The sequence below is a fragment of the Grampus griseus genome (genome assembly GCF_964374135.1).
Source record: "Grampus griseus genome assembly, chromosome: 16".
Lineage (NCBI taxonomy): Eukaryota > Metazoa > Chordata > Mammalia > Artiodactyla > Delphinidae > Grampus > Grampus griseus.
Window position 1 is genome coordinate 40,553,366 of NC_139010.1, and position 25,282 is coordinate 40,578,647.

The window sequence follows — 25,282 nt, forward strand, 5'->3', positions numbered from 1 at the left end:
GAGCACGAGGACTTCTGACAACAGACAGTATATTCTATATATTGAGGCTCCACATAAATATTCCATCTGACTAAAAGCTGTTTTGTTTTCTGTCAAAACCCAAGTGTGACACCCACCCTGGGGACTCCCCTGGTATGTTCTACAGTGTTTTCTTCTTGGGCTTATCTGACATTTTCAGTCTAAGCCGGGAGCCCTAAAGTCTGCCATCGGAGGATGGCCGTTCCCAGGTTCGAAGCCCACCTGATGCCTGGCCGGCCACAAAACGAGGACCTTTCTCCATCTTCGTTCAAAAGTCAAACCCAGAATTTCCCAGCGCCCACGCACCCTAGCGTCCACCCCTTCCAGAAACGCTCTCAGGCTCCCACCCTGAGCCAGGCCACCTGTATGCTGTCCAGCGTGTGGGACCAGGCACTCACGTCAACCAGCTAACAAGCGTTCTTGACCTGGGGCTGGGAATAAAACCCTTTACGATGCCCGAGGCTCTAGCTTCAAAACTGCTGAACGACAGCTCACAAGCCTTACACACAGAGCACACGCAGGTGCACAGGTATCTGTGTACACGTACGCGTAGAGCATTTTGTGTGTTGTGTCTCCATTTTAACCTTCCTCTGCATATTATTCGCTGACTTGCTTTTTTCTCCACTCACCAGTGTGTTTGAGATCTATCCCCGTAGCTGTACCTAGAGCTAGTTCGTTCCCTTTAACTGCTGGATAGTCATGCACTGGATGAGTACACCACAATTTACTTAACCATTCCCCTGCTGGAGGACATTTGGGCTCTCTGTACCGCTTTCCTGTTGCAAACAGGCTGATATGCACATTCCTTTATATGTCTTTCCGGGCACAAGAGTATACGTTTCTCTAAGCCTTAGGCTAGAGTATGTATTTATAAGAACAACTGCTGGATTATAGGGCATGCACATTTTCAGTTTTGATTGACACAGCCCTCCAACAGCAGTTGTATCCGTTTCTACTCAATTCCCCACAAACATAATGGTTTTATGTAATCTAGGAACTACAGAAACAAGCTTTCTTCAGTAAGTTTAATCTGACCTTCTTTGATTTGGGGCAGTTTGGAGTCCAGCACAGTCAGCAGTGTTGGGCTGGTCCCCACATTATGACTCTTCAGAACCATCACATACCTTGGGAACCAGGGGCCCGAGCATCCCCGCCCTGCCCCCACGCGGAGGCTCAGGGAGGGCCCGACGCCTTGGGCTGACCGCCCTGAGTGACGTCTTTGACCTGTTTCCCCCACAGTTCTTTGTCTTGGATGTTGTGATTAATTTCCGCCGTCTCAGTGAGGGGGATCTGTTCACTCAGTTGAGAAAGATAGTCAGAATGGCTTCCAACGAGGATGAACGCTTACCTCCAATCGGCCTGCTGACGTCAGACGGGAGGAGCGAGTGGGCTGAGGCCAGGACGGTCCTCGTGAAAGGTTAGCAGCAGTGCCCAGTGCGTCTCCACGCTCATCTCATCCTCACACCCATCGGCTCCCCTCCCTCCAGGGTCGGGCGCCATGCCTCATCCTCATTTACCATAGCACGGGGAGCTCAGGCCTCCCTCCAGCCCAGGACCGATGGCATGTCCTACTGCCAGCCGAGGTGCCTTGAAACTGAAGGCACATTTTGTGCCCTTGTGATTCATCTGACAGCGTGCTAGCTTTCTGGGTGAGGCTGACTAGCCCTGGAATCTGAGGATGTCCAGGAATATTGAGGGAGGGAAGGTTATGAGCTGGATGAAGGCCAGCTGCAATGAAGCAGTTGTGTTTTACTGGTGGGCAGGGATGGTACTCATTTCAAGAGTCTGAGTCACTGGGAGAGCTGTCAGGTGGGGATCTGGGATGGAGCCCACCTCTGGGAGGGTGGTTGGCTGCCTCCTTCCTGTGATTTCACGGTCCCGGAACTCTTCACCTTCAAGCTGACCTTATCCTTCAGGCTGCTGCTCTTATGAAAGTTTCTGAGCGTTCCCATCAGAAATCCAGGAAGAGCCTTAAAATTTTCAGATCATCCTTCTGGAAACGACTTTTCAAACCCAAAGCGAGCCCTATTCCCAGAAACCGGATGGAGAGCCTTCCTTTCTTGTCTACGTTAGAGAGTCCCAGATGAGGGGTGACGCTTCTGTGAGCCTCTGTCTGCCCCTCAGGTTTTGATGCGGCCAGGTGACCATTCGGACTCCCTGAGTGTCTGTAAGCTGAGGACCTGGGATAGGCCTAGGGAGTGCAAGGGACAGAAAGGATGAACCCCTGGCCCTGAGCAGCCCCTTCGAGAGGAATCGGGGAAGGGATGACAGATGAGGGAGCAGATATAAGTACATAGTAACGCAGTGTCTACACATGTAAGGCAGTAGAGCCAGCAGGTGCCCAGTAAATGCTCCAGGACCTCAGAGAGGGGAGGGAGCCCTTCTAATTGGGAGGCTTTTGAAGGACTTTGTAGGAAGAGGTGGGAATTGAGCAAAGCCCTTGACATGAGTGAGAGGGGCAGGAGGAAGGGACAGTGTCCAGGCAAGTACACCAACTGCAGGCAAAGTCGACCGCCCAGCAGGGCCATGTCTGACCTGCCAGTACCATGAGGAGAGCAGTCTGGCTGGCAAAGGTGGCCATGCTAAATGTACTGAGAGAATGAGAAAGTGGTGGGGCTTGGATGTATGGCCACAGGCACCTCCCTCTCCCTAGAAAGTTCTTCCCCCAGGGCTGGCTGGCTCCTTGCACCATCCCAAACTCAGCTCAGGTGCCCCACCCTAGCCCCTCCTTGAGTATCCCCCAGCTCTCCCCAGCTCACTCTGTCCCCTTGTCCTGTTTTCTCATCTTGATTGCATTTCTCACCCTCTGAAGTCAGCTTTTCATTTGTTTGATTCGTGCTGATTATCTGTCCTGCCCCACCCCCCAAGTCTATAAGGTCCAGGAGAACAGGGGCCTTACCTGGTTTAACTGCTGAATCTGCTGTCCCAAACACAGCTGGTCCCCAGTTATATTTGTTAAATAAAAGAATGAAGGACTGGGCTTCCCTGGTGGCGCAGTGGTTGAGAGTCGCCTGCCGATGCAGGGGACACGGGTTCGTGCCCCTCTCCGGGAGGATCCCACATGCCGCGGAGCGGCTGGGCCCGTGAGCCATGGCCGTTGCGCCTGCGCGTCCGGAGCCTGTGCTCCGCAACGGGAGAGGCCACAGTAGTGAGAGGCCCGCATACCGCAAAATAACAAAAACAAAAACAAAAAGAATGAAGGACTACTAAGGATACTGGGCCCCAGACTTATTTCCCACTTACCAATGAATTTTTCTTTCATTCGATTCTTGGGCACTTTAAAGTGTTTGGTCTTAGATCGGAGGCTGCATGGTTCACAGGGAGGTGTAAGAGTTGACCCTGTTCTCACCGAACTCACTGCCAAGTGGGGGAATTAATAACTTATGATTTGAAAGTGAGTTGATTCCCTCAGCAGACCATGGTGTAATCAAATCCCACTCTTCTCCCCTCCAGGGAAAGAGACAGGCATCAAAAGAATCGCCTCTGCTTCCAGTACGGTTCCCACTTTATTAGCAGGCCAGGCCCAAGCCATCTCTCTGCAGAACTGCCCGGGACTGCCTTGGGCTTTGAGTGCTTGGGTGCGCTAATCGGAATTAATTTGTTAATGGCACTTGATCTGGCTTTCTGGATGGAAGTGCTGTTTCTAAAGGAAGCACCGCAGAAAGGAGGGGGCGCAAACACGCCTTCCCTTTGGAAATCTAATTAATCTAGTTAGCACTGACTGTGTCATCTGCACAGCGGGAGGCCAATCTTTCACAGAACTCTCCTCTCTGGAGCGCCCCTTCCCATGGAAGGAAAACAGGGAAACCACTTGGATACAATTTTGGTGTAAAAATGAAAGATTAAGGCAGCTTGGGCTAGAGTGGAGAGTGAAGATGGAAAGACACAGATGGGGTCTAGATATGTTTCAAACTAGAAGTGACAATAAGGAAAAGAGGAATGAGCAAGTGTCCTAGGTTTTTGATGTGAGCAACTGAGTAGACGGTGGTACCATTCACTGAGATGAGAACCAGGTGAGGGAAGTGGCAACAGAATGGAGAAGTCCTTTCCAAGTATGTTTGGGCTGAGACGCCTTGAGTCAAGTTGGATCTATGTGTCTGGTGCTCAAGGGAGAGGTCGGTACAGAGATATAAATTTGAGAGCCATCAGCACAGAAGTGATATTTAAAGTCACGGACTTGGATGAGATCATCTGGAAACAGAAGAATGGGGCCTTGGAGGTCAGGTAGAGAAAGATGCAAAGGGGATTGCAAAAGAGCAGCCTGTGAAGTCAAGAGGAAACCAGGAGATGAGTCACGAAAATCCAAGAGGGAAGGAGAGAGCCGCTGACCACGTGGGATGCTGCTGAGAGCTCACGGAAGAGCAAGACAGAGAGGAAACCCTGGGCTTAGCAACCCTAAGTCATCCGTGACCTTCACCAAAGTCAGACTAGAGTGCTAGGAAGGGTGAATTGTTGTATGCTGATGGAAGCCATCCAATAGCAGGAGGGAATTGTTGATGAGACAGTCACTGAGTAGTATCTTGAAGGGTGGGTGGTTCTTTTCAGACACTTTGGTACTAGAAGGAGCAGGAAAATGGGAGTGGTGAGAAGAGGATGGGGCTCAAGGGCAGTGTTTTTAGTAGGAGAGGCAAGTGCATGGAAGTAATCCAGGAAGTGAAATTGTTAATGAGGAGAGAGGAGACAAACAGAGGGGTGGAATTCTTGCAAAGGCAAAAGGAAATGGAACCCAGAGAATCAGAGGCCTTTGACTGGTACAGGGAAAACAGGAGCTGGGTCCGAGGTCCACGGGGATGTGGCTGTGGTGGCAGGAATAAGAGGAGGTTCCTCACTAGAGGCGTCTGGCTTCAGATCCGCAGAGCCACGGCTATGCACCAAGAGAGGCGAGGATGGGACCCTGGAGGCAGAAGAGAATACATGGAATAGCCTCTTGCAAAGTGGAAAAGACAGCCTACTCAGGAAACTTGCTAAGATTCATGGACTATGTCGAGCTGTATTTGAGGGCTTGGGGTCATACATTTTAGAAGAAATTAATTAGCATTGTTTTGCATTCCCCCCCCATAGTGCTCAGGTCCTGAGGTTCAGGAGAGGAGAAGGTGGGTTGCTGGGTTCATCCAAGGTTGGTGAGCATAACGGAGGGAGTGGGGGGCAGGTGTGGCAGGGGAATGACTATAATGTTGGAATCTGAACTGAGTAAGGAGATTCGTTAGTCTGCTCAGGCTGCCATAACAGCGTACGACACACTGGGGGGCTTAGACAACAGCCATTTATCTTCCCCCACTTCAGGAGGCTAGAAGTCCAAGATCAAGATGTCAACAGAGTTGGTTTCTTCTGAGGCCTCTCTCCTTGGCTCATGGATGGCCATCTTCTCCCTGTGTCTTCACATCGTCTTCCCTCTGTGTGTGTGGATGTCTGTGTTCTCATCTCCTCTTCTTATAAGGACACCAGTCATGTTGGACTAGGGTCCAACCCCAGTGACCTCATTTTAATTTAATTACCTCTGTAAAGATCCCCATCTCCAAATACGGTCCCATTCTGAGGTAGAGGGGGTTAGGACTTCAACTTGGGAATTTTGGGGGGACATAGTTCAGCCCATCACAGGACGGAAGTGAAAGACAGGGGTGGGTGGTGGAGAGTTGAAATAGGCAGTGGGGCCCAAGGGTTTTGGGGGTGTCAGAGAGGTGAGACGTGTTTCAGTGGGAGGTAAGAGAGTGTGAGGCAGGAGTCAAGAGTGTGGTCAGGGTGTGGCATGCTTGAACTAGGCTTCAGAGGGGGTTGGCTCCTGGTAGAGGTACATCCCCAGATGTGATGGTGGGAGTGGGTACTGAGGTTAGACTGTCAAAAGTGAGAAGTCAAGGGGCTGAGAGAGGAGTATGCCAGCCAGGTCACACACACGGGGACGTCCAAGCTACCGGAAGGACGGCCAGAGTGCTGATGGGGAGGAAGAAGCTGAGCCAGGAGCCCAGGTCATCATGGCCGGGCACTGTGAAGAAGTCAGTGGAGCCCAGCAGCAAGGAGGAGGGTGTGATGGGAGGGGTGGACGCCCAACAGCTGCAGCTCCAAAGGGAAAGGGAGGAGGAGTCATTTAGGAGCAGGAACAGAGAAGGGGAAGCCCCCTACCAACCTGGCCCCCTGGTGAGTGTGAGGGGACACAACAGTCTCTTAGGAGGGGGTTCAGGGAGGTGGGCCCTCGGGGGGCCACCCTCCAGTTGAGGCAGAAGGTGAATAGAACACTTTCAGAAGAGGTTAACAACACAGGGAATAGCCAATCAGTCACCGTGAAGAGTCCAGGAAGCAGGAGAGGGGGAGGGGGGAGGGCTGTGTCCACACAGGGGACACTGGAACAGCAGGGGATGAGAGTGCCAGGGGAAGACCCAGGGATGGTGGTCATTGTTGCAAATGATGCTCCCAAAGCCCTAACCTCGGGGAAGCCTCTCTCCTGGTTCCAGGAGCAGCTGCTGGCTGTGGTTGTGAGGCTTGGGGGTCTTTCTGGCTCACAGTAAAACCACAGTTAATTCTGTGAAATGGGTTGAGCTTTCCGGGGTATCTCAGCTGAAGTCCCAAGGGCTCCACCTCCCTTCCTGGGACCCAGGCAGAGACCCAGTCAGTGGGCACTGGGCCCAGGCTGGCACTGTCCAGCAGGAGGCTTTAGCCATGCTGAGCTCCGCTCGTCCTGATGGAGGCCTGGACCAAGGAGCCTGAACTCAGACAAAATCCACCCCTGAATTCTCACAGGGTCCGCTGAGACCCAGAGGGGCAGTTGATTTCATCAACCCACTCTCTTTCCAGAGATGGTTCCTTGATCCCCCAACCAGGATGGCCGCCTCTGTGAACCCCCAGGCTGCCCAGCCCCTGACCCTCTGCCATGACATCAAGAGGGTGGAGCTCGTGGAGGTCCAGTAACTGCCAGTGGGGCACAGCCCACATGGAGTGCCCTCTGGGGAGGCCAAGGGCTACAAGACCTGCTGGTACCGTGACTGCCCCTGAGGCCTACCAACTTGCTGGGGAGACCAGAATAAGCAGAACCGTGAGGGCAGGAGTGGACAGGATAAAACCAAATGAGGGTCTCCATCAGGAGTCCTGCGGGCGTTTGGAGGCCTGACCCCTCTGCATGTCAGAGCCCAGGAGGCTTTCCTGTGTCAAGTGGGGCTAGAGGTAAACCCAGATGGGTTGAGGTGGGTGGGACTGGGGCTAGCTGACAGTATCAGGATCACCTAGAGAGCTCCTAAAAAGAACCCCGAAAACCCAGATTCCTGGGTGCTGGTGATTTTCCAGTGGGACTGGAGTGAGGCCAAGGGATTTGTATTCTTAAAGTACCCTCAGGTGTAGCGCAGGTTGGGACCCACTTATTCGGATATCAGCGGCTACTGTGCATGGAGGTTCCCCTTGGTGCTGAGCCCTGTCCTGGGCGCTTTCTGTCCCTTGTTGCCATCAGTCTTCATAATAGCCTATGAGGCGAGAGTTTCATCCCCACAGAGTAGAGGAGGCTGTCTGCCACAGTTTGAGGGAGTCCCCACCCTTACAGGTGGTGGGCGGTGGAGCCAGGACTGAATAAGGAGCATCTGTCTCCCCAGCCTGAGATCTGCGGGGCCCGGTGGGCAGGGGTGGGATTCAGGCCTCAGGAGGGCTGTGCACATTCTCTCAGTACCTCCCACCCCGCCCAACGCGAAGCTATGGCCTTCTCGAAGCCAGGAGGAGCCAACACCGTTATCCTGGTCTGGAAATTTAATTAGACATCCAGCCCTGAGTCTGGAAGACTACAGTGCTTGTCAATTTGTAGGAAAAGGATAGCCAGCTGGAGACACCTCCACCCCACTCACCCACCGCAGCCCGCTGGCTCGCCTGGGTGCTGCCGTGGAGAACCTGCAAGCAGACTCCGGAGGCATATGCCGCCATTTACGCAGTCCCGTAAATATTTATCCCCAGCAGCCAATTAGAGCTGAGCCACTGCTTTCAAGGAGGGAGCTGACAGAAGGTAGCTGTGTCTGCAGAAGGCCTCCTCGGTCGTGGTTTACAAGAACCGCTCGGAATGGGGCATTTCGCTCTTTAAATATTGTCATCCAGAGATAGGCAAGTCTGCTGATTTGAAAAACAATTGCACATTAGCAATCACAGCATGTCTGATTTAACTGGCCCAGAAATACCTCCTGGTCTCTTGAGGCTGAAAGCTGTTTCTTGGGGCCAACCCCTCCCTCCCACAGTGGAAGCATGAAGGCTTTTATGGATGAGAGCATCCAGGCAGGGAGAGGCATGTGGTCCAAGGCAAGAGGCCTGAGCTTGACCTGTGCCTCACTGCTGCCCCTGGAGCCTGGCTTCCTAGGCCAGGATGCGGAAATAGCAGCCCCACCCGTGGATAGGACCAAGGGGATGCAAAGCTGGTGGCCTGGTGCCTGGCACACAGAGGGTGATCGCTAAGGGATAACTCTTATTAGATTGGGGATGTTTTGCCCAAGCCCACAGCCTCTCTGGAAAAATCTGGTGAACTGAAAATGGACACCTGTTGATGGGCACTGCCCTTGCAGTCAGTGACAGTGGCTCATGGCCTCAGACCGAATGGCCTATAGTCCTTGTGTGGAGCCCTAACCCTTATTGACTCTGGGGTGCTCTTTTGCCTCCCCCAGGCTCCCCACATACCACATGCTCTGTGTGCACACACTCCAGACACCTGTCCTCTTTCATTTCTCGCTGGGCGCCATCTCTCTGGCCCTCACCGTCCATTTCATGACCAGCACTATGATATTTGGTTACAAGGCAGCTAAGAGGTTTTGGGGGTTTTTTGTATCTCCTGACCTTCTCCACTCACCACCTCTCCCCTATATTCTGGAAGTATGATAGCTATTTAAATCTGCCTTTGTGGGAAAGGTGGCTAGAACCCAGAGGAAAGAAATTCTTGGCTCCTGACTTAAAAAAAAAATTAAATTAAACATATTTGGAGATAATTGCACATGCACTTGTAAGAAATAAACTCGCCTGTACCATTTTCCCCCCGAATGGTAACATCTTGCAAATCTTACAATATCACAACCAGGACATTGACATTGATACAGTCAAGATACAGAACATGTCCATCCCCACAAGGATCCCTCTGTTCCCTTTATAGCCACACCCACCTCCCTTCCAGCCCCATCCCTCCTTAACCCCTAGCAACCACTAATCTATCCTTCATTTCTATGATGCTGTTTCAAGAATGTCATATAAATGGAGTCATGCAGTATGTAACCTTCGGAGATTGGCTTTTTCACTCAGTATAATTCTCTGGAGATTCATCCAAGTTATTGCATATGTGAATAGTTCATACTGCATTCCACAGTATGGGTATATCACAATGGGTGATATAACCATCGAAGGATATCTGAGTTGTTTCTACTTTTTGGCTATTACAAATAAAGCTACTATGAACATATATGTATAGGTTTTTGTGTGATCATAAGTTTTCATTTCAGAAAAAAATGTTCAGGAATGAAATTGCTAGGTCATATGATATTTGCATGCTTAATTTTTCAAGAAACTGCTAAAATGTTCTTCAGAGTGACTGTACCATTTTACATTCCCATCAGCAACGTATAAGTGATCCAGTTTCTCTGCATCCTTACCAGCATTTGGGATTGTCACTATTTTTTTTTTTTACCCTTCTGATAGATGTGTAGTGATCTTACTATAGTTATAATTTACATTTTTCTTATGACTAATGATGTTGAATGTCTTTTCATGGCTAATTTCCCTCTAGAGCTCATCTTTTGGGAAATATCATTTCATGTCTTCTGCTCATTTTCTAATTGGATTGTTTGGGGTTCAGGTTTGGGGTTTGGGGGTTTTCTTTTTACTGTGAGTTCTAAGAATTGTTTCTATATTCTTTGTTAGCCTTTTATTGGATATGTGGCTTTATATTTTCTCCCAATATGTAGCTTATCTTTTCATCTTCTTAACAGGGTGTTTCACTAAGGAAATGTTTTTAGTTTTGATGAAATCCAATTTATCAATTTTTTCTTTTATGGATCATACATTTGACATCAACTCTAAGAATTCTTTGCCTAGCCTGAAATCCCAAAGATGAATTTCTCCTATTTTTTTCTAAAAGTTTTATAATATTACATTTAAGTTGACTATCCATTTTGTATTAATTTTTTTATAAGATATGAGATTAAAAAATATTTTTTTTATTTGGGTATAGTTATTTTACAGTGCTGTGCTAGTTTCTCCTATACAGCGAAGTAGAGTTCCCTGTGCTGTACAGCAGGTTCTTATTAGTTATCTATTTCATACATATTAGTGTATGTATGTCAATCCCAATCTCCCAGTTTATCCCCCCCGCCCTGCTTTCCCCCCTTGGTGTCCACACGTTTGTTCACTACATCTGTGTCTCTATGTCTGCCTTGCAAACCAGTTCATCTGTACCATTTTTCTAGATTCCACACATATGCATTAATATATGAGATTTTTATCCAAGCTTTTTTGAGGAGGGGTGCCTATGAGTGTCCAATTACTCCAATAATATTTGTTGAAAAGGCCATTCTTCCTACACTGAATTACTTTTGCACCTTGGTCAAAATCAAATGGACATATTTGTGTTAGTCTATTTTGGGGTTTTCTGTTTGCTTCCATTGATCTATGTGTTCATCTCTCTGCCAATACCGCACATTCTTGGCTATGTAACTATGTGGTAAGTCTTTAAATTGGATACACTGACTCCTCCAACTTTATTGTTTTTTAAAATTGTTTTAGCTATTCTAGTTCCTTTGCCTTTTCACATAGATTTTAGAATAATCTTGTCTATATCTACAAAAAGTCTTCTGAGATTTTGATGGGAGCTGTGTTAAGCTTGTATATCAATTTGGGAGAATTGGCATCTTCACCCTGTTGAGTGTTCCAATGTGTGAATACGGTATGTCTCTCCATTTACTTAGATCTTTGAAGTTTTGCATTAGTGTTTTGTAGTTTCAGTATACAAGTCCTGTATGGTTTTGTTAGATTTACACTGGAGTATTTCATTTGTTTTGCATGATTTAAATCACATTGTATTTTTAATTTTGGTGTTCCTGCCTTGTCACTGGTATGCAGAAATACAATTGATTTTTGTATGTTTATCTTGTTCCTTGTGAACTTCTAACTCACTTATTAGTTCTACGTGGGTTTTTTTTTTGTAGATTCCTTATAATTTTCTACATAGACAAATCATGTAGTATGAAAATAGGCAGTTGTTTTTTCTTTCTTGTATGTTTCTTTTTTATTCCCTTTTCTTGCCTTTTTGTGCTGGCCAGAACTTCCAGTACTATGTTGAATAGCAGTGGTAAGAATGGGTATTCTTTCTTGTTCCTCATCGTAGGGGCAAAGCATGCAGTCTTTTCACCCTTAAGTATGATGTTAGCTATAGGCTTTTTTTGTAGATGCTGTTTATGAAGTTAAGGAAATTACCTTCTATTCCTAGTTTTCTGAGATTTTATCATGACAAGATGTTGAATTTTGTCACTTACACTTCATCAATTGATATGATCATGTGATTTTTCTGTAGTCTGTTAATAAAGTGGATTACATCAATTGATTTTCAAATATTGAACCAGGTTTGCATCCCTGGAATAAGCCTCACTTAGTCACAGTGTATAATTCTTTTTATATGTTGCTTAATTCTATTTGCTGATATATCGTTAACTATCTTTGTATCTATACTCATGAGGGTTATTTGTCTTGTAGTTGGTTGTTTTTTTTCATGTGTTTGGGGGTGGTGGCAGTGGTGTACTGTTTTATCTGGTTTTGGTGTCAGGGTAACATTGGGAAGTGTTCCCGCCTTTTATATTATCTGGAAGAAATTGTGTAGATTGAAGTTAATTCTTCCCTAACTGTTTGGTAGACTTCTCTAGAACCATCTGGGCTTGGAGATTTTGGTAGGGAGGGGAAAGTTTAAACATACAAATTCAATTTCCTTAATAATTACAGGGTCTCCAAATTGTCTGTTTCAGATTTGGTGCATTGTGGTAGTTTATACTTTTTAAGGGATTGGTCCATTTCATCTAAGTTGTCAAATTTATGTCTGTAGAGTTGTTCATAGTATTTCTGAAAAGTTGTCTTTTTGATATCTGCAAGATCCATAGTGATGTGCCTGTTTAATCCCTGATATTATGTCTTTTATCTCTTTTGTTTTTCTTCATTAGTCTTGCTAGAGATTTGATTGATTTTTGAAAAGAAACAGCTTTCTTTTCATTGATTTTCTTTCTTTTTTCCCCTGTTTTCAATATCATTGATTTCTGCTCTTTGTTATTTCTTTCCTCCTCCTTGTTTTGGATTTATTTTGTTTTTTTTCCCTAAGTTTTTGAGTTGAGAGCTTATATTATTCATTTGAGACTTTTCCTCTTTTCTGATGTCAGCATTTGTGCTATACATTTCCCTCTCAACAAAGCTTTAGCTGTGTCTCACAAATTTTGATATGGTGTATTTTTATTTTCATTTATTTCTATGTTTTTTTTTTTTAATTTCCTTTAAGATTTCCTCTTTGACCCATGGATTATTTGGAAGAGTGTTGTTTAGTTTCCAAATGTTTGGAACATTTATTTTTCTGCTGTTTTTAAAAATCTTGATTCCAGTGGTCAGAGAACACATTTTGTATGATTTCAATTCTTTTCAATTAGTTGAGGGTGTTTTATGGCCTAGGATATGGTCTACTGTGGCATATATATTCCAAGGGCACTTGAAGAGAATGTGCATTCTGCTGTTGTTGGGTGAAGTGTTCTATCACTAGATCCTGTTGATCGATGGTGTTGTTAATTTCTTTTATATCCTTGCTGACTTTCTGTAGCTGTTCTGTCAAGTAGCACGAGAGGGGTGTTGAAGTCTCCAATACACTGTGGATTTGTCATTTTTTCCTTCAGTTCTGTTAGCTTTTGCTTCACATATTTTGAGGTATGTTTGGTAGATACACATTTAGGATTGCTATGTCTTCTTGGTAGATTGGCCTTTTTTTTTTTATGTAATATCCCTCGACATCTCTTGTAATTTTCTTTGCTCTGAAGTTTACTTAATCTGATATTAATATAGCCACTCCTGCTTTCTTTTCATTAATATTTGCTGGATATGTCCTCTTCCATCTCCTTTCATCCAACCTATATCATCATATTTGATGTGAGTTTCTTGTAGATAGAATATAGCTTGGACATACTTTTTGTTGGCCTCCTCATAGCCTCTAGGGGCTGGGAGTATAAAGATCACCCCATAAACCATAGAGTAGAGAAGAATTTGAGAGGTGTGATGGCAGACTTCCCTCCCAAAAGGAGCTATGATTCCTTTATCTGCGGAGGAAAGATGCTCAGATGTGATTGACAAATATTTAGAAGCTCTAAGTGTCTGAGAAGGAACCCAGTGCCTCCATCTCCCAGACTATCTATTCCCAGGGAATAGATCCCAGAGGGCTGTGTGTCTATCTGTGTGTGTGCGTGTGCACAGGTGGATGTGTTGGGGAGCAACACCTGAGGGGTCTGCAGCCCTCTAAAGGCAGAGGTGCTGTGTTCATTTTATCTTTGCTCACCTTAGTCACAGTCTGGATGCTTTCAACCTCTAACAGAAGCTCCAGGGCCCTCCAAGGCCGCATGCCCTCTGGAATTTCTGCATCGCGGAAGCTGTCAACCCCCCAGGCGTGGGTGGCAGCTCCTCCTATTACTCAACTCCGACTTCTACCTATTAAGCAGGGGCTCCTTGAGGAAGATTGATTTACCACATTAAACGAGCCTCCATGTGCTCGATGAGGATGTCACAAGACAAATGGCTCCTGCCGTGTGCCTCCAGCCCACTGCCCCGTGTTTCCATTACGTTTGGGCCAGAGTCATGGTGAATGAGTTTGGGTGTAGTTCATTTTCTGCCTTACACGATAAACTTGTCAGCATTTGACCGATCAGCTGCTTGTATGCAGGGAGTTCATTTGCAAGGCGACCTGGCATCCCAGCTCTGCTGTCCTGCTCCCATTTCACTCTGTCTAATGAGCTAGGACCCAGTTCCCGTTGGTTGGTGCTGCGCTCTGGGGCCCTGCTCAACCTGCACGCAGTGGTGATAGTTCAGCCCCTCCTCAGGGGTCCCTCTCTCCTGCCTGGAGGTGGCTGGGGCACTGATGCCTTTTTTGCTGCCAGCCTCAAGTCACCCGGCTGGGAAGGAGAGTGCCAAACTCCCACTCTTCTGCATAGAGGCGGCATCAGACCTGCTCCCCAGCCTCTGAGATGGACAGGCCTGCCGTGGACTTCCTGGGGAGCTGCAGCCTGCCCACTCCACACTGGCCTTGGGGCTGTTTCATAGGCAAATACCAAGCCTGGGCTCTCAGAGCTCACTGAGACATGGACCAACGTGTGTAACATCGGGGTTGCCCATGGTCCCCAGGCCCAGGCCCTCCCCAAGTGGCTAGGCATCACTGACAAGCTCCACCCACAAGCCTGGGTGTCTACTGCCTAGCCTCAGAGCCTTTTCCAGCACTGTTATCTCCCTTCCTCTCCGCCTATTTGAATCAGACCCAGGCCTAGCCGAGGCCTCCCATGCTTTGAAGCCCCCAGCCACCCTGATCCCAAAGGACCCCCAGAATAGCACACAGTGCAGGGCCAGGCACCATGGCCATTGGCAGGGACTCCTATAGGAGCAGAGAGGGGCAGGGTGGGAAGCTTTGCAGAGAGTGAGGAATCCCTTTCCTGTCTCCATCTCTCCCCCATCCCTTCCATCCCATGAAGCTCCATGCCCCAAAGGTAGTGGTTTCCTGACTTTCAAGGGGCTGGCTGGGCTCCTCTGAGCTCCCTCTCTGAGCTGTGCCCACAGATCTCAGCCTCACCTATCCATGCACACTCAAGTCCATTGCCAGCCACAGACACTTTCCTGTGCCCACCTGGGCTGGGGACCCAGGCCCTGCTCTCTGTGAGCTCAAAGGCGTGGGAAGAGGGGGCCAGATCAGGGCTCCTGGAGCTGGACTGTCGGTGACAGGGTTTTGGGGCGTGACAGGGTCACGCACTGTAGGGTCATGCACAGAGCGCTAGGAGGTGGTGGTTACATGGAGCGAGCAGAGGGTCCTCATCTGCCCTGAGCACGCAGCCGAGCCGGCTTGTTCCCGGTGTGAGGCGTCCTGGAGGGCAGGAGCTCTCTGGGCTGCTCCCACCCACGCCGGGCGCAGGGTCGGTACCATGAGAGGGTTAGGGAACTTGGGAGGATTTGACCAGTAGGGCTTTGCTAGGCAGAGAAGGAGAAGGGCCCCCATACAGGGGGCAGCCTGCGCGATGGTGAGGGGATGAATGTGCGCAGGCGACTGGGAGTGACAGGAGGCTCCTGTGAGGTCCATGCAGGGATTCAGGGCAGGCGACCTGGAGGGGCAGCAGACGCGAGCGGTGGAGCCCAGGAGCCACGCTGAGAAGTTTGGATCCTTCCTTGTGGGCCGTAGAAGTTGTTTCAGGTCGAAGAGGGTGATGTGGTGACTGTATCACACTTAAGGAAGGGCAGAGGGGAGTTCTCCACCCCCCAGCCCACCCCCAGCACAATGGTGTCTCGTTTGCTGTTCAGTCCCCAGGTCATGGCCCAAAACCTTGATGTGGATCAGATGAGGCAGGAAAGTCCAAGAGGCCATGTGGAAGGTGATGAGTCATCCTGGACCCACAGGAGTCAAGAGGGATCCTGAACTCCCAGGGCTCCCCAAATCCATATTCTAGACAGGAAGTGGGGAAGGGAGAGCCGAGGGTGGGCTGGCTTGCTGGTTAGCCTCGTTCGCAGACTAGAAGGTCTCCTCTGAGAGACATCTCCTTCCCCCAGGATTTGCAAGAGGAGGGAGGAAAGGGATAATGGGGACTGCAGACTCCTTTCACTCGAGGACGTCTGTGGACCCCTCTCACGAACCTGGAGAAATCGCCCTGGCGTGGCGGGGACTGCACAGGTGGCCTTAGCATCTGTGTGCCCAGTAGGTGTTGAGGAGACCCAGGGGAGGGTCTCAGGGATTGCCTCACTCGAGGCTGCCTATGCCAGGAAGGAAAGCAGCCCCGAGAGCCTGGGGTGAGGCCAAGAGGAAGGAGGAGCAGACAGGACTTTCTCTATGGCCGTTCCAGGCCCCTAACTGGACAGAGGAAAGGATGGGCCGAGTCCGGCTGTGGTCCTCACTGGCAGCATCAGCTGTGTACTCAGCCTCCCACTGACCGGGGAAGGTGCTGCTGTGCCTAGCGCAACCCATGGGCAGGACCTGGCTGGTGAACAGCACAGGGAGACTTGAGCCTGAGGGTGTGGAAGCCGTACCTGCTCCCACACATTCCTTGGACTTCAGGAAGGCAGATTCCAGACGACTATGACACACGATGGGTATATTTCTTGGCTTCAGGCTCTGGAAGGAAAGAAGGCTCCAGAGCTGGGGGCTGGGGTGGGGGTGAGAGCTCTGAAAAGAGAAGTTCTGATTCAGCAGTCCCTGGGGTTCCAGTGGGAGGGGCAGGAGGGGAGAGGAGTTGTGGCTGCAGAAGCAGAGGGCTGCGTGTCCAGGCTCAGAATCGAGGGGCACAGAGCTGACTGCAGGAAAGAGCAGAGCCAGCACCCAGGACCAGGGCTGCCCAAGGGTCTGCATTAATGCTGAGACAGGAGGGCGCTGGGAGGGGGCTCGACTGCCTTCTTGGAGGGATCTTCAGCCCCCAGAGTGTTTCTCTCTGACACAGAGAATAGCATTCTGGACAGGGATCTTGTACTTAAATAACTGCAGGGACAAGAGGGTTAAATAAATGAGAGAGGACTGGGACAAACCAAGGGCGCAGCTTCTCAGCTCCAGCTAATTCCTGCAGTGTGAAGATGTGAATCCAGTGTAACCAGACTGTATAAGTTAGTATTAGATTTGGCCACATGTGACTGAAAACCCAAAATAATAGCGGCTTAAAAAAAATAGAGATTTCTCTCTCTTCCTCTCTCTCTCACATATACGAGAACTGAGCCCTCCAGAGCTGATAGGTGGCTAGGATTCTTCCATCTCACCCCAAGGGTGTGGCCCACAGCCTCCTGGCCCAAAACGGAGGCTAGAGCTCTGGCCATCACACCTGTGTTCCAGGCAGCAGGATGGAGGAAGGTGGAAAGAAGGGCAAAGAGCATGTGCTAGTTGTATGTAAGGAGGTTTCTTGGAAGCTGTCATATAGTGTTTCTAGATTTTGTTGGCAGAATTGAACACAGGATTTCCCCCAACTGTAAGAGGAGCCAGGAAATGTAGCTGTAGTGCTGCTCGTCCCTGTGCCAAGCTAAAAACCAGGAGTTCGATGACTAAAGGGGTTATGGATATTGGAATACGCCACGTAATGCCCCTTTGCTTCCAAATAACAGGCACCCTATCTTCTCATGCATAGAACACACTGGGGCTGGAGGAGGACTGTAACCCTGCACCTCATCCAGCCCAGAGGTCAGGAGGTCTGGGTGATGTTCATCCCTCGCCATCGGGTCCTGATGCCCGCACACCCTGTGTGGGATGGTGGAAAAAGAGTACTTTCACCACAGTAAAGACTCCTGACTGGGAGAAGGGATACACAGCAGCACACAGTCAGGTCCCACTGGGCAGCCTTTGCGAATCTTCCTGTGCTTATTGGAGGAAGCTGCCTGGGGCAGCCCATCTGGCTGGCCCAGCTCTATTCCTGGAGGAACTCCATACCCAGTGTCCCCCATGGAGGAGTCAGGCTCCCTTGGTGACGTGTCTCCTGCACAACTCAGTGGCTTTTAGATGAGTTCTACGTGTCTGAAACTGCCCCAATGATCTCATCTGGATATAGGTTAAGGGGCAACCTGGCCCTTCCACTTACCCTCTGCGTGGAAACAACAGCTGGGGTGATGGTGGTGGGAGGGGTCTGGGAGAACAACACCCTCACTCCCTTACTTCCGATTTTCATGTGAAATTGACTAATTAAAATATTTTGGCAACTAATGTTTGAAAATTATAGTTCAGGACAAATGAACTTGCCTATGTGCCAGATATGGCCCTCGGGTGTGAGTGGAGGGTACCGCTGGATGGGGGAATTGGAGCTCCTTCTCTGGCACAGGCTGGCCCGAGGGTCTAACATTTACGGGGAAGGTCCCACACCACCCCTTCTCATCCTGGCAGGCAGGACCAGTGACCTCACATCTGGGGTCAGAACTGGCTACAGCTGAAGGGCAGGACTCTTGCAGGGACCCTGACGGTGAGCTGGCCCCTGGGGTTAGCATAGAAGCTCAGGACAGTCAGACTGACTTCCCGGCCCAACCCCTGGGGTGGTGGGGGACTCAGGACTGGCTCAAGATCTGGGTGTCCATACGTGTGTTCGCCTGTGGCATGTGGGGCTCTGCAGAGGGGACCCCGGGCCTGGGGCAGGGCAGGTGCTAAGTAAGGCCGTGCTTGCCTTCCCTGCAGACTCCACCAACAGGGACTCTCTGGATATGATCGAGCGCTGCATCTGCCTGGTGTGCCTGGATGCCCCGGGAGGCGTGGAGCTCAGCGACACCAACAGGGCGCTCCAGCTCCTCCACGGCGGAGGCTGCAGCAAGAATGGGGCCAACCGCTGGTACGACAAGTCCCTGCAGGTAAGCCTCCCCCTGGCAGGGCCAGTGGCCGGAGCTGCCTCGTGCTTACATCCAGCAGGCTCTCTTGCTGGCTTCTGCTGCCTGGGAGGTTGCATCTGGGGCTGAGGGAGCGGAGGACATGTGCCATTGGTGTCAGGTCCTAGACTGGCCAGAACTCTTCTCAGGAGCAAGCGGCCAAACCCAGCTCCAACCCCCCTAACCTTCCTGCAGCCCAGCCTAAGGGGCCTCTGGGTCAGGCCTGGGGCTCATTCCCCATCTTCCATCACACACTGTAAGGTGGGGGCATACCAGGGGCTCCCATCAAACAAATCCTCAACACATTCAGCAAGAAGGCACATGAAAAGATGCTCAATATCACCAATTATTAGAGAAATGCAAATCAATACTACAACAAGGTATCACCTCACACCAGTCAGAATGGCCGTCATCAAAAAATCTACAAACAATAAATGCTGGAGAGGGTGTGGAGAAAAGGGGACCCTCTTGCACTGCTGGTGGGAATGTAAATTGATACAGACACTATGGAGAACAGTATGGAGGTTCCTTAAAAGACTAAAAATAGGGCTTCCCTGGTGGCGCAGTGGTTGAGAGTCTGCCTGCCAATGCAGGGGACACGGGTTCGTGCCCCGGTCTGGGAAGATCCCACATGCCGCGGAGCGGCTGGGCCCGTGAGCCATGGCTGCTGAGCCTGCGCATCCGGAGCCTGTGCTCCGCAACAGGAGAGGCCACAACAGTGAGAGGTCCGTGTACTGCAAAACAATAAATAAATAAATAAAACTAAAAATAGAACTACCTTATGATCCAGCAATCCCACTACTGGGCATATACCCTGAGAAAACCATAATTCAAAAAGACACATGTACCCCAATGTTCACTGCAGCACTATTTACAATAGCCAGAACATGGAAGCAACCTAAATGTCTATCAACAGATGAATGGATAAAGAAGATGTGGCACATATATCATCTAGGGTGTTGGGCCATGGACCCGTGTCAGGCTGCGGCCTGTTAAGAATCGAGCTGCACAGCAGGAGGCGAGCGGCGGGGGAGCTAGCAAAGCTTCATCTGTGGCTCCCCCTCGCTCCCATTACCGCCTGAACCATCCCCCTCTCCCCCCAGTCCATGGAAAAAATGTCTTCCACGAAACCAGTCCCAAGAAGGTTGGGGACCGCTGATATATACAATGAAATATTACTCAGCCATAAAAAGAAACAAAGTTGGGTCATTTGTAGAGACGTGGATAGACCTAGAGACTGTCGTACAAAGTGAAGTAGGTCAGAAAGAAAAAAACAAATATCGTATATTAATGCATATATGTGGAATCTAGAAAAATGGTACAGATGAACCTATCTGCAAAGCAGACATAGAGACCCAGACGTAGAGAACAAACATATGGACACCAAGGGAGGGAAAGGGAGGGTGGGATGAATTGGGAGATTGGGATTGACATATATACACTACTATGTATAAAACAGATAACTAGGGCTTCCCTGGTGGCACAGTGGTTGGGAGTCCGCCTGCTGATGCAGGGGACACGGGTTCGTGCCCCGGACCGGGAAGATCCCACATGCCGCGGAGCGGCTGGGCCCGTGAGCCATGGCCACTGAGCCTGCGCGTCCGGAGCCTGTGCTCCGCAGTGGGAGAGGCCACAACAGTGAGAGGCCCGCGTACCACAAAACAACAACAACAACAACAGATAACTAATGAAAACCCACCATACAGCACAGGAAACTCTACTCAGTGCTCTGTGGTGACCTAAATGGGAAGGAAATCCAAAAAAGAGGGGCTATCGGTATACATGTAGCTGATTCACTTCTCTGTACAGCGGGAACTAACAAAATATTGTAAAGCAACTATACTCCAATTTAAAAAAAAAAAGAATCATGTCTGATGCCTGAAGATGTCAGGCACCCTGACATCTTGTCCGTCACCCTGACCTGGCCATGTCGATATACCTCCCTTCATCCCTGAGGAGTAGGGTAGCCCAGCATCTCCACAGAAGAGAAGTCATAAAATGAAACAAAACCATTCATATATATATACTTTTTAAATTTATTTTTATTTTTGGCTGTGTTGGGTCTTCGTTGCTGCACGCGGGCTTTCTCTAGTTGTGGCGAGCAGGGGGTACTCTTCGTTGCGGTGCGTGGGCTTCTCATTGCGGTGGCTTCACTTGTTGCACAGCATGGGCTGTAGGCGCACGGGCTTCAGTAGTTGTGGCTCGTGGGCTCTAGAGCGCAGGCTCTGTAGTTGTGGCGCATGGGCTTAGTTGTTCCGCGGCATGTGGGATCTTCCCGGACCAGGGCTCGAACCCGTTTCCCCTACATCGGCAGGCAGATTCTTAACCACTGCGCCACCAGGGAAGTCCCTGTTTATATATTTTTCATTCACGTGACATCAGCCCAGAAACAAGACATTCACTTTGGCCTGGAGAAAAATACTCACACAGATGACGAAGATTGGGCCATTCATTCCCGTCCCCCATTCTTTTACCCCAGCACGCCAATCCTGTATCTAACCTTATTTGTAAAGCCCCCGCACTTTCACAATGACCATATTAAGTAGCACGCGGCCATCTTTATGCTTTGATTTAGCATCACTCACGCTGGTAAGCATTTCTAGGCCGCCTCTCGTTGTTCTCCCTCTCTGTACCCTACATTCTGCAGGTTAGCCTTTTTATTGGTTTGCATATTGATTCTGCTATTTCTGCTGAGTTTTCTCCCTGCTGCGCTGGCTACTTAGCCTCCACCAGTGGTGCTAATGGCTTGTAATCTTTCATGGAGCAGCTGTGGGATTGAAATGATATAATGGATGTACAGGACCTGAAATATAGTAAGCCTTGGTAGTGGTTTTTAAAAGATACCATTTTCCTCCCTTTCTTTTAGCGACAGGGACAGAAAAGCACTAATGTGTGAGTGGGCACAGCCCTCCCCTCCTGCCTCACGTGGATGACCATGCCCACCTCTGGGCTCTTTTTGCAGACAGGACAGATTATCAGGGGAGCCGGAAAAGCCAAACAGGCTCCATGAATGTGAACTGTAAGGTTCAAGAGTGAGTCTCAGGACAGAAAGGCAGGGGACACAAAGGGAGAGAGCAAAGAGCCTACAAGGGATGAATCTTGAGAGAAACTCTGTGGGAAGTGTGTTTGCTTGAAGAATGGGAGAAAAGGTTCGGGCAGCTATGAGATTGGAGGAGACAGGGAGACAGCTCAGAGGTGTGCTGTGCCACAGTTCCCTGGAAGGTCTCATAAAGATTTCAATAGCTTGTTGGTTTGTTTTGCTTATGGATGACAGGCTAGTACCTCTTGAGTGTGAAGCTGTGCTGAGGTGGACCTCAAGGCAGCCCCACTTTATTCGCGTTATGCTTTAAGAATCAGATCTCATTCTTCTTGTTATTTTCTCCTAGTCCTTTTGTACATACTGAGTATGTCCCTTTTCCAAGTCAACTAAATCCAACCTTTGTACAGTCATAAAAATCATAAGTAATCTTCACAGTTCCCGTGGGCCTTTCATATGCTTTCTCTAATCCTCACATCGATCTGGTGAACTGGGCCTTATTGGATCCATTTTAAATGAGAGCAAACTGAAGCCAGAGAGTTGAAGTGTCTTGTCAAAGCTCTCCCAGCTGGCAGGCGGCAGCCACAGAGCTGGAATCAGGGTCCCTGACTTGAAGCCCAGGCGGCAGTTAACGGGGCATCCTCCGTTCACCTTTCTTTCGCTCCCATCAAGGGACATTTTATTTCTCCCTAGGAATCCGCACACCATCCAAAATGGATCATTATCTTTCGTTACTCATTTAACAAAATTATGAAGCACCTACTATGGGGCGATCCTGGGAATAGTATCAGGGGTGGCCAAACACACAGCGTCCATCAGACACATAATCACACAAAGCAGACCAGGATGGTGGCCCTTATGTGCACCGTGAAGGGGAAACAGGGCTAACAGGAGCCTAAGGAGCTTGCCCAGCACCCGAGGAGAGTGTGTACAGCCTCGGCGTGAGCTCTTAGGAATCGCTGGGCTGCTTGAGCCAGGGAGCTCTGGGCTCCACCTTCACTGCCTGGGGCATTTCTGGGAAGGAGGTCACACAGTTTAGAGCTGTCTTGAGGCTCCCATACTCTCAGGCCGTGGCAATGGCATGCAGCGTTCTTTTCAGGAAATGATGTGCTTTGGTGTCCCTAGAGGAGAGTTTCCCCCTGAGAGGTGGGGGCAGAGGGAGAATGCGGGGTTCCTGACCTGGGGCCAAGGTGCTGGTTTGAAATATTGACTGTCCCAGAGGTCCACTCACTTCTCTTTCCTATTGCAGTTTGTGGTGGGACGAGACGGCACCTGTGGCGTGGTGTGCGAACACTCCCCTTTCGACGGCATCGTCCTGGTGCAATGCACAGAGCACCTGCTCAAGCACATGTGAGTCTGGGAGCAGCGCCCCTCCCGAGCAGCCAGAGGAGGCAAAGCCAGACTGCCAAGCAGCCTCCAAGCTAGGCCAAGGAAACTGTGGGCGGCCGCTGGGGGCCCGCACTAGTCGGGAAAGTGTCTTAGCAAAAGGTGAATCTGAAAACCAACCTGAACAAGGCGTCATAGGCTCTATCGGTCATGGACAGAAGGGGCAGACTGAGCGACAGGTTAGGGGCAGACTGAGCGACAGGTTAGGGGCAGACTGAGCGACAGGTTAGGGGCAGACTGAGCGACAGGTTAGGGGCAGTTAGGGCAAGGCTTGGCCAAGAATTCTCAGCTTTAAAGGAACATCTGCTTTGGTCCAGGGAAGTCCAGGTCGATGTCTTGCTTGTCCAGAGTCAGGGCTGGGCCTGCTGTTGACCCAGCACAGAGGGGAGGTCTCTGAGCTGCGCCTCTTTCCTTTCCCTTGGGCTGGGTCTCTCTCTCCAACTCCCATCCTGCACAGACTGAGTACTTCTGTGTCCCTTAAACACACCATGTTCCTTCCTCCGTTCACAGTTTTGCTCATCCCTCCTTCTAGGATCTTCTCCCTGAATCTATAAGTTCTTCCATGATTCAGGAACTCTTCAGGATCACTGAAAACCCAAACCCGCCCTCGTAAACAGAACAACACAATTTGCTTGTTCCATTTGCCCCCCCCTCCCCAGTGTTTTTTAAGGGTTAGTGGTGTAGCGTGGTCAAATGGAAAACGTGAAAAGGAATACTGGGCTTTGGAGTCAGGTGGAACCGGATGGAATCCTAGCTCTGCCACTCACTAATTTAGGTGGCCTCTCTCAGCTTCAGTCTGCTCTTCTGTTTCATGGTTTGGGGGGCAAATCAAACTCCAACAGCTAAGATGACTACAGCACAAAGAAACAAGCTGCCCGCAGCCCCCCAGCTTGCAGGCCACAGGAGGTCACCACTTTGTCCTGCAGGGTGAAGACCAGCAAGAGAATGGTCCGAGCCGACTCGGTCAGAGAGCTCCCAGCACCCAGGAGACTGAGGTGGAAATGTTCTCCGGAAATTCAAGGCCTCTTAGCCTCCTCGGCAGAAAAACTTCAACAGTAAGGAGAATCCCAGGTCTTTGTGGGTGATGCTCTGGGGGTCGCCCTACAACGCCCCCGCCCCTCCAGCTACCAAGGCACCCTGGAAGCTTCCAAAGACCCCAGCCACTCTGCCTCCTCTCACCGGCCTCCGCCCACCCCCTCATGGAAATGTAGTCAAACAGAAGGGGAGTTATAACTCTTGGGGAAATAACCTTGCTGAAGTATCCATCATTTCCATAAAATGCAAACGTGGAGCTATTTTTTTCCCCGCAGGTTTCACCTGACTGAGCAGAGTCAAGGCGGGGAAATCATCCTCTGCTTTCGGGGGAGTCATAAACAACTGGTTTGAATAAGTCATTTGAATCCAAGCTATTTCAATTTGCTTGAATTTACACTGCAACTTGACAAGGGGCCTTTTTTCCCAAGGGCCATGCTGGCCCTCATGGGACCTAGGCAGGAGGGCCAGGGATGGATGTGAGCCCTCGCTGACAGTGGCAAGGTGTGCTGGGAGCCACGGGCTGGACTTTGGCTGTTCATTCCCTCATTCAATAAGTGAGCATGAGTACATTGATTTATTCTTACATTCATTCATTCATCAAACACGTGTAGAGCTCTGGTGTGTGCCAGGCCTCTGGTAGGGCTCTGGGGACACAGAGATCAATGTGCCACGGGGCCTGCCCTCCATACTTTAGTGGAGGAAGTGGACCCCCAACACAAAAATATCAGATGCAATGAGCACCAAAACCAGAGAGAGGCATTCGAACCTGAACACACAGAGGACACGGGAGCTGGGTTCTGCCAGGATGCTGAGGGAGGGCTTTACAGAGTTGGGCCTTGAAGGATGACTAAGAGTTCGTGGTACCAGCAGCTGGGGGAGAGATAGGTTCATAAGAGATCAGGCTGGTTTGGAGGCCAGCAAGTGAGAGAATGGCCAGAGTTGGGGCAATAAAGGGAAGTCAGGGTCACATTGTGAAGAACTTCATGTCCTTAGGTTATGGGCACTGGAAGCTGTCCTGTAGCAGTGAGGAGCCCCTGGAGGATTTTGTGCATGGGTTTTGGGGAGCCAGTGAGGAGACCGTGGGAATAGCACAGGTGAGCAGGACAGAACGTGGCTGGGCTCAGAGGCCGAGGGATGGCGAGGATGAGCCCACAGTGAGCTGCTGGGGAGGTTGAATGGCTTTCCACGGGGAGGAGGAGAGGCCTCAGGTGTTCATCTGTAAAGCTGTGCTCGTATCTCAACCCTACGGGGCTGTTCTTGGGACACACAGGCTGTTAGGAGAGT

The 25,282-nt window shown here is 49.9% G+C and overlaps 1 protein-coding gene across 2 annotated transcripts in view; it reads left to right on the plus strand.

Moving 5' to 3' along the window:
• CHAT (choline O-acetyltransferase) overlaps positions 1–25,282 on the plus strand; it is a gene marked incomplete at both ends in the record, with an annotated part of 50,065 nt that overhangs the window by 13,028 nt on the left and 11,755 nt on the right. For both annotated transcript variants that reach the window (XM_082673627.1, XM_082673626.1), the window contains 4 exons: positions 1,258–1,435; positions 18,356–18,525; positions 22,827–22,927; positions 23,890–24,018. In XM_082673627.1, the coding sequence (XP_082529753.1) occupies positions 1,258–1,435; positions 18,356–18,525; positions 22,827–22,927; positions 23,890–24,018 (578 nt within the window). The remainder of the gene's footprint in view (positions 1–1,257; positions 1,436–18,355; positions 18,526–22,826; positions 22,928–23,889; positions 24,019–25,282) is intronic.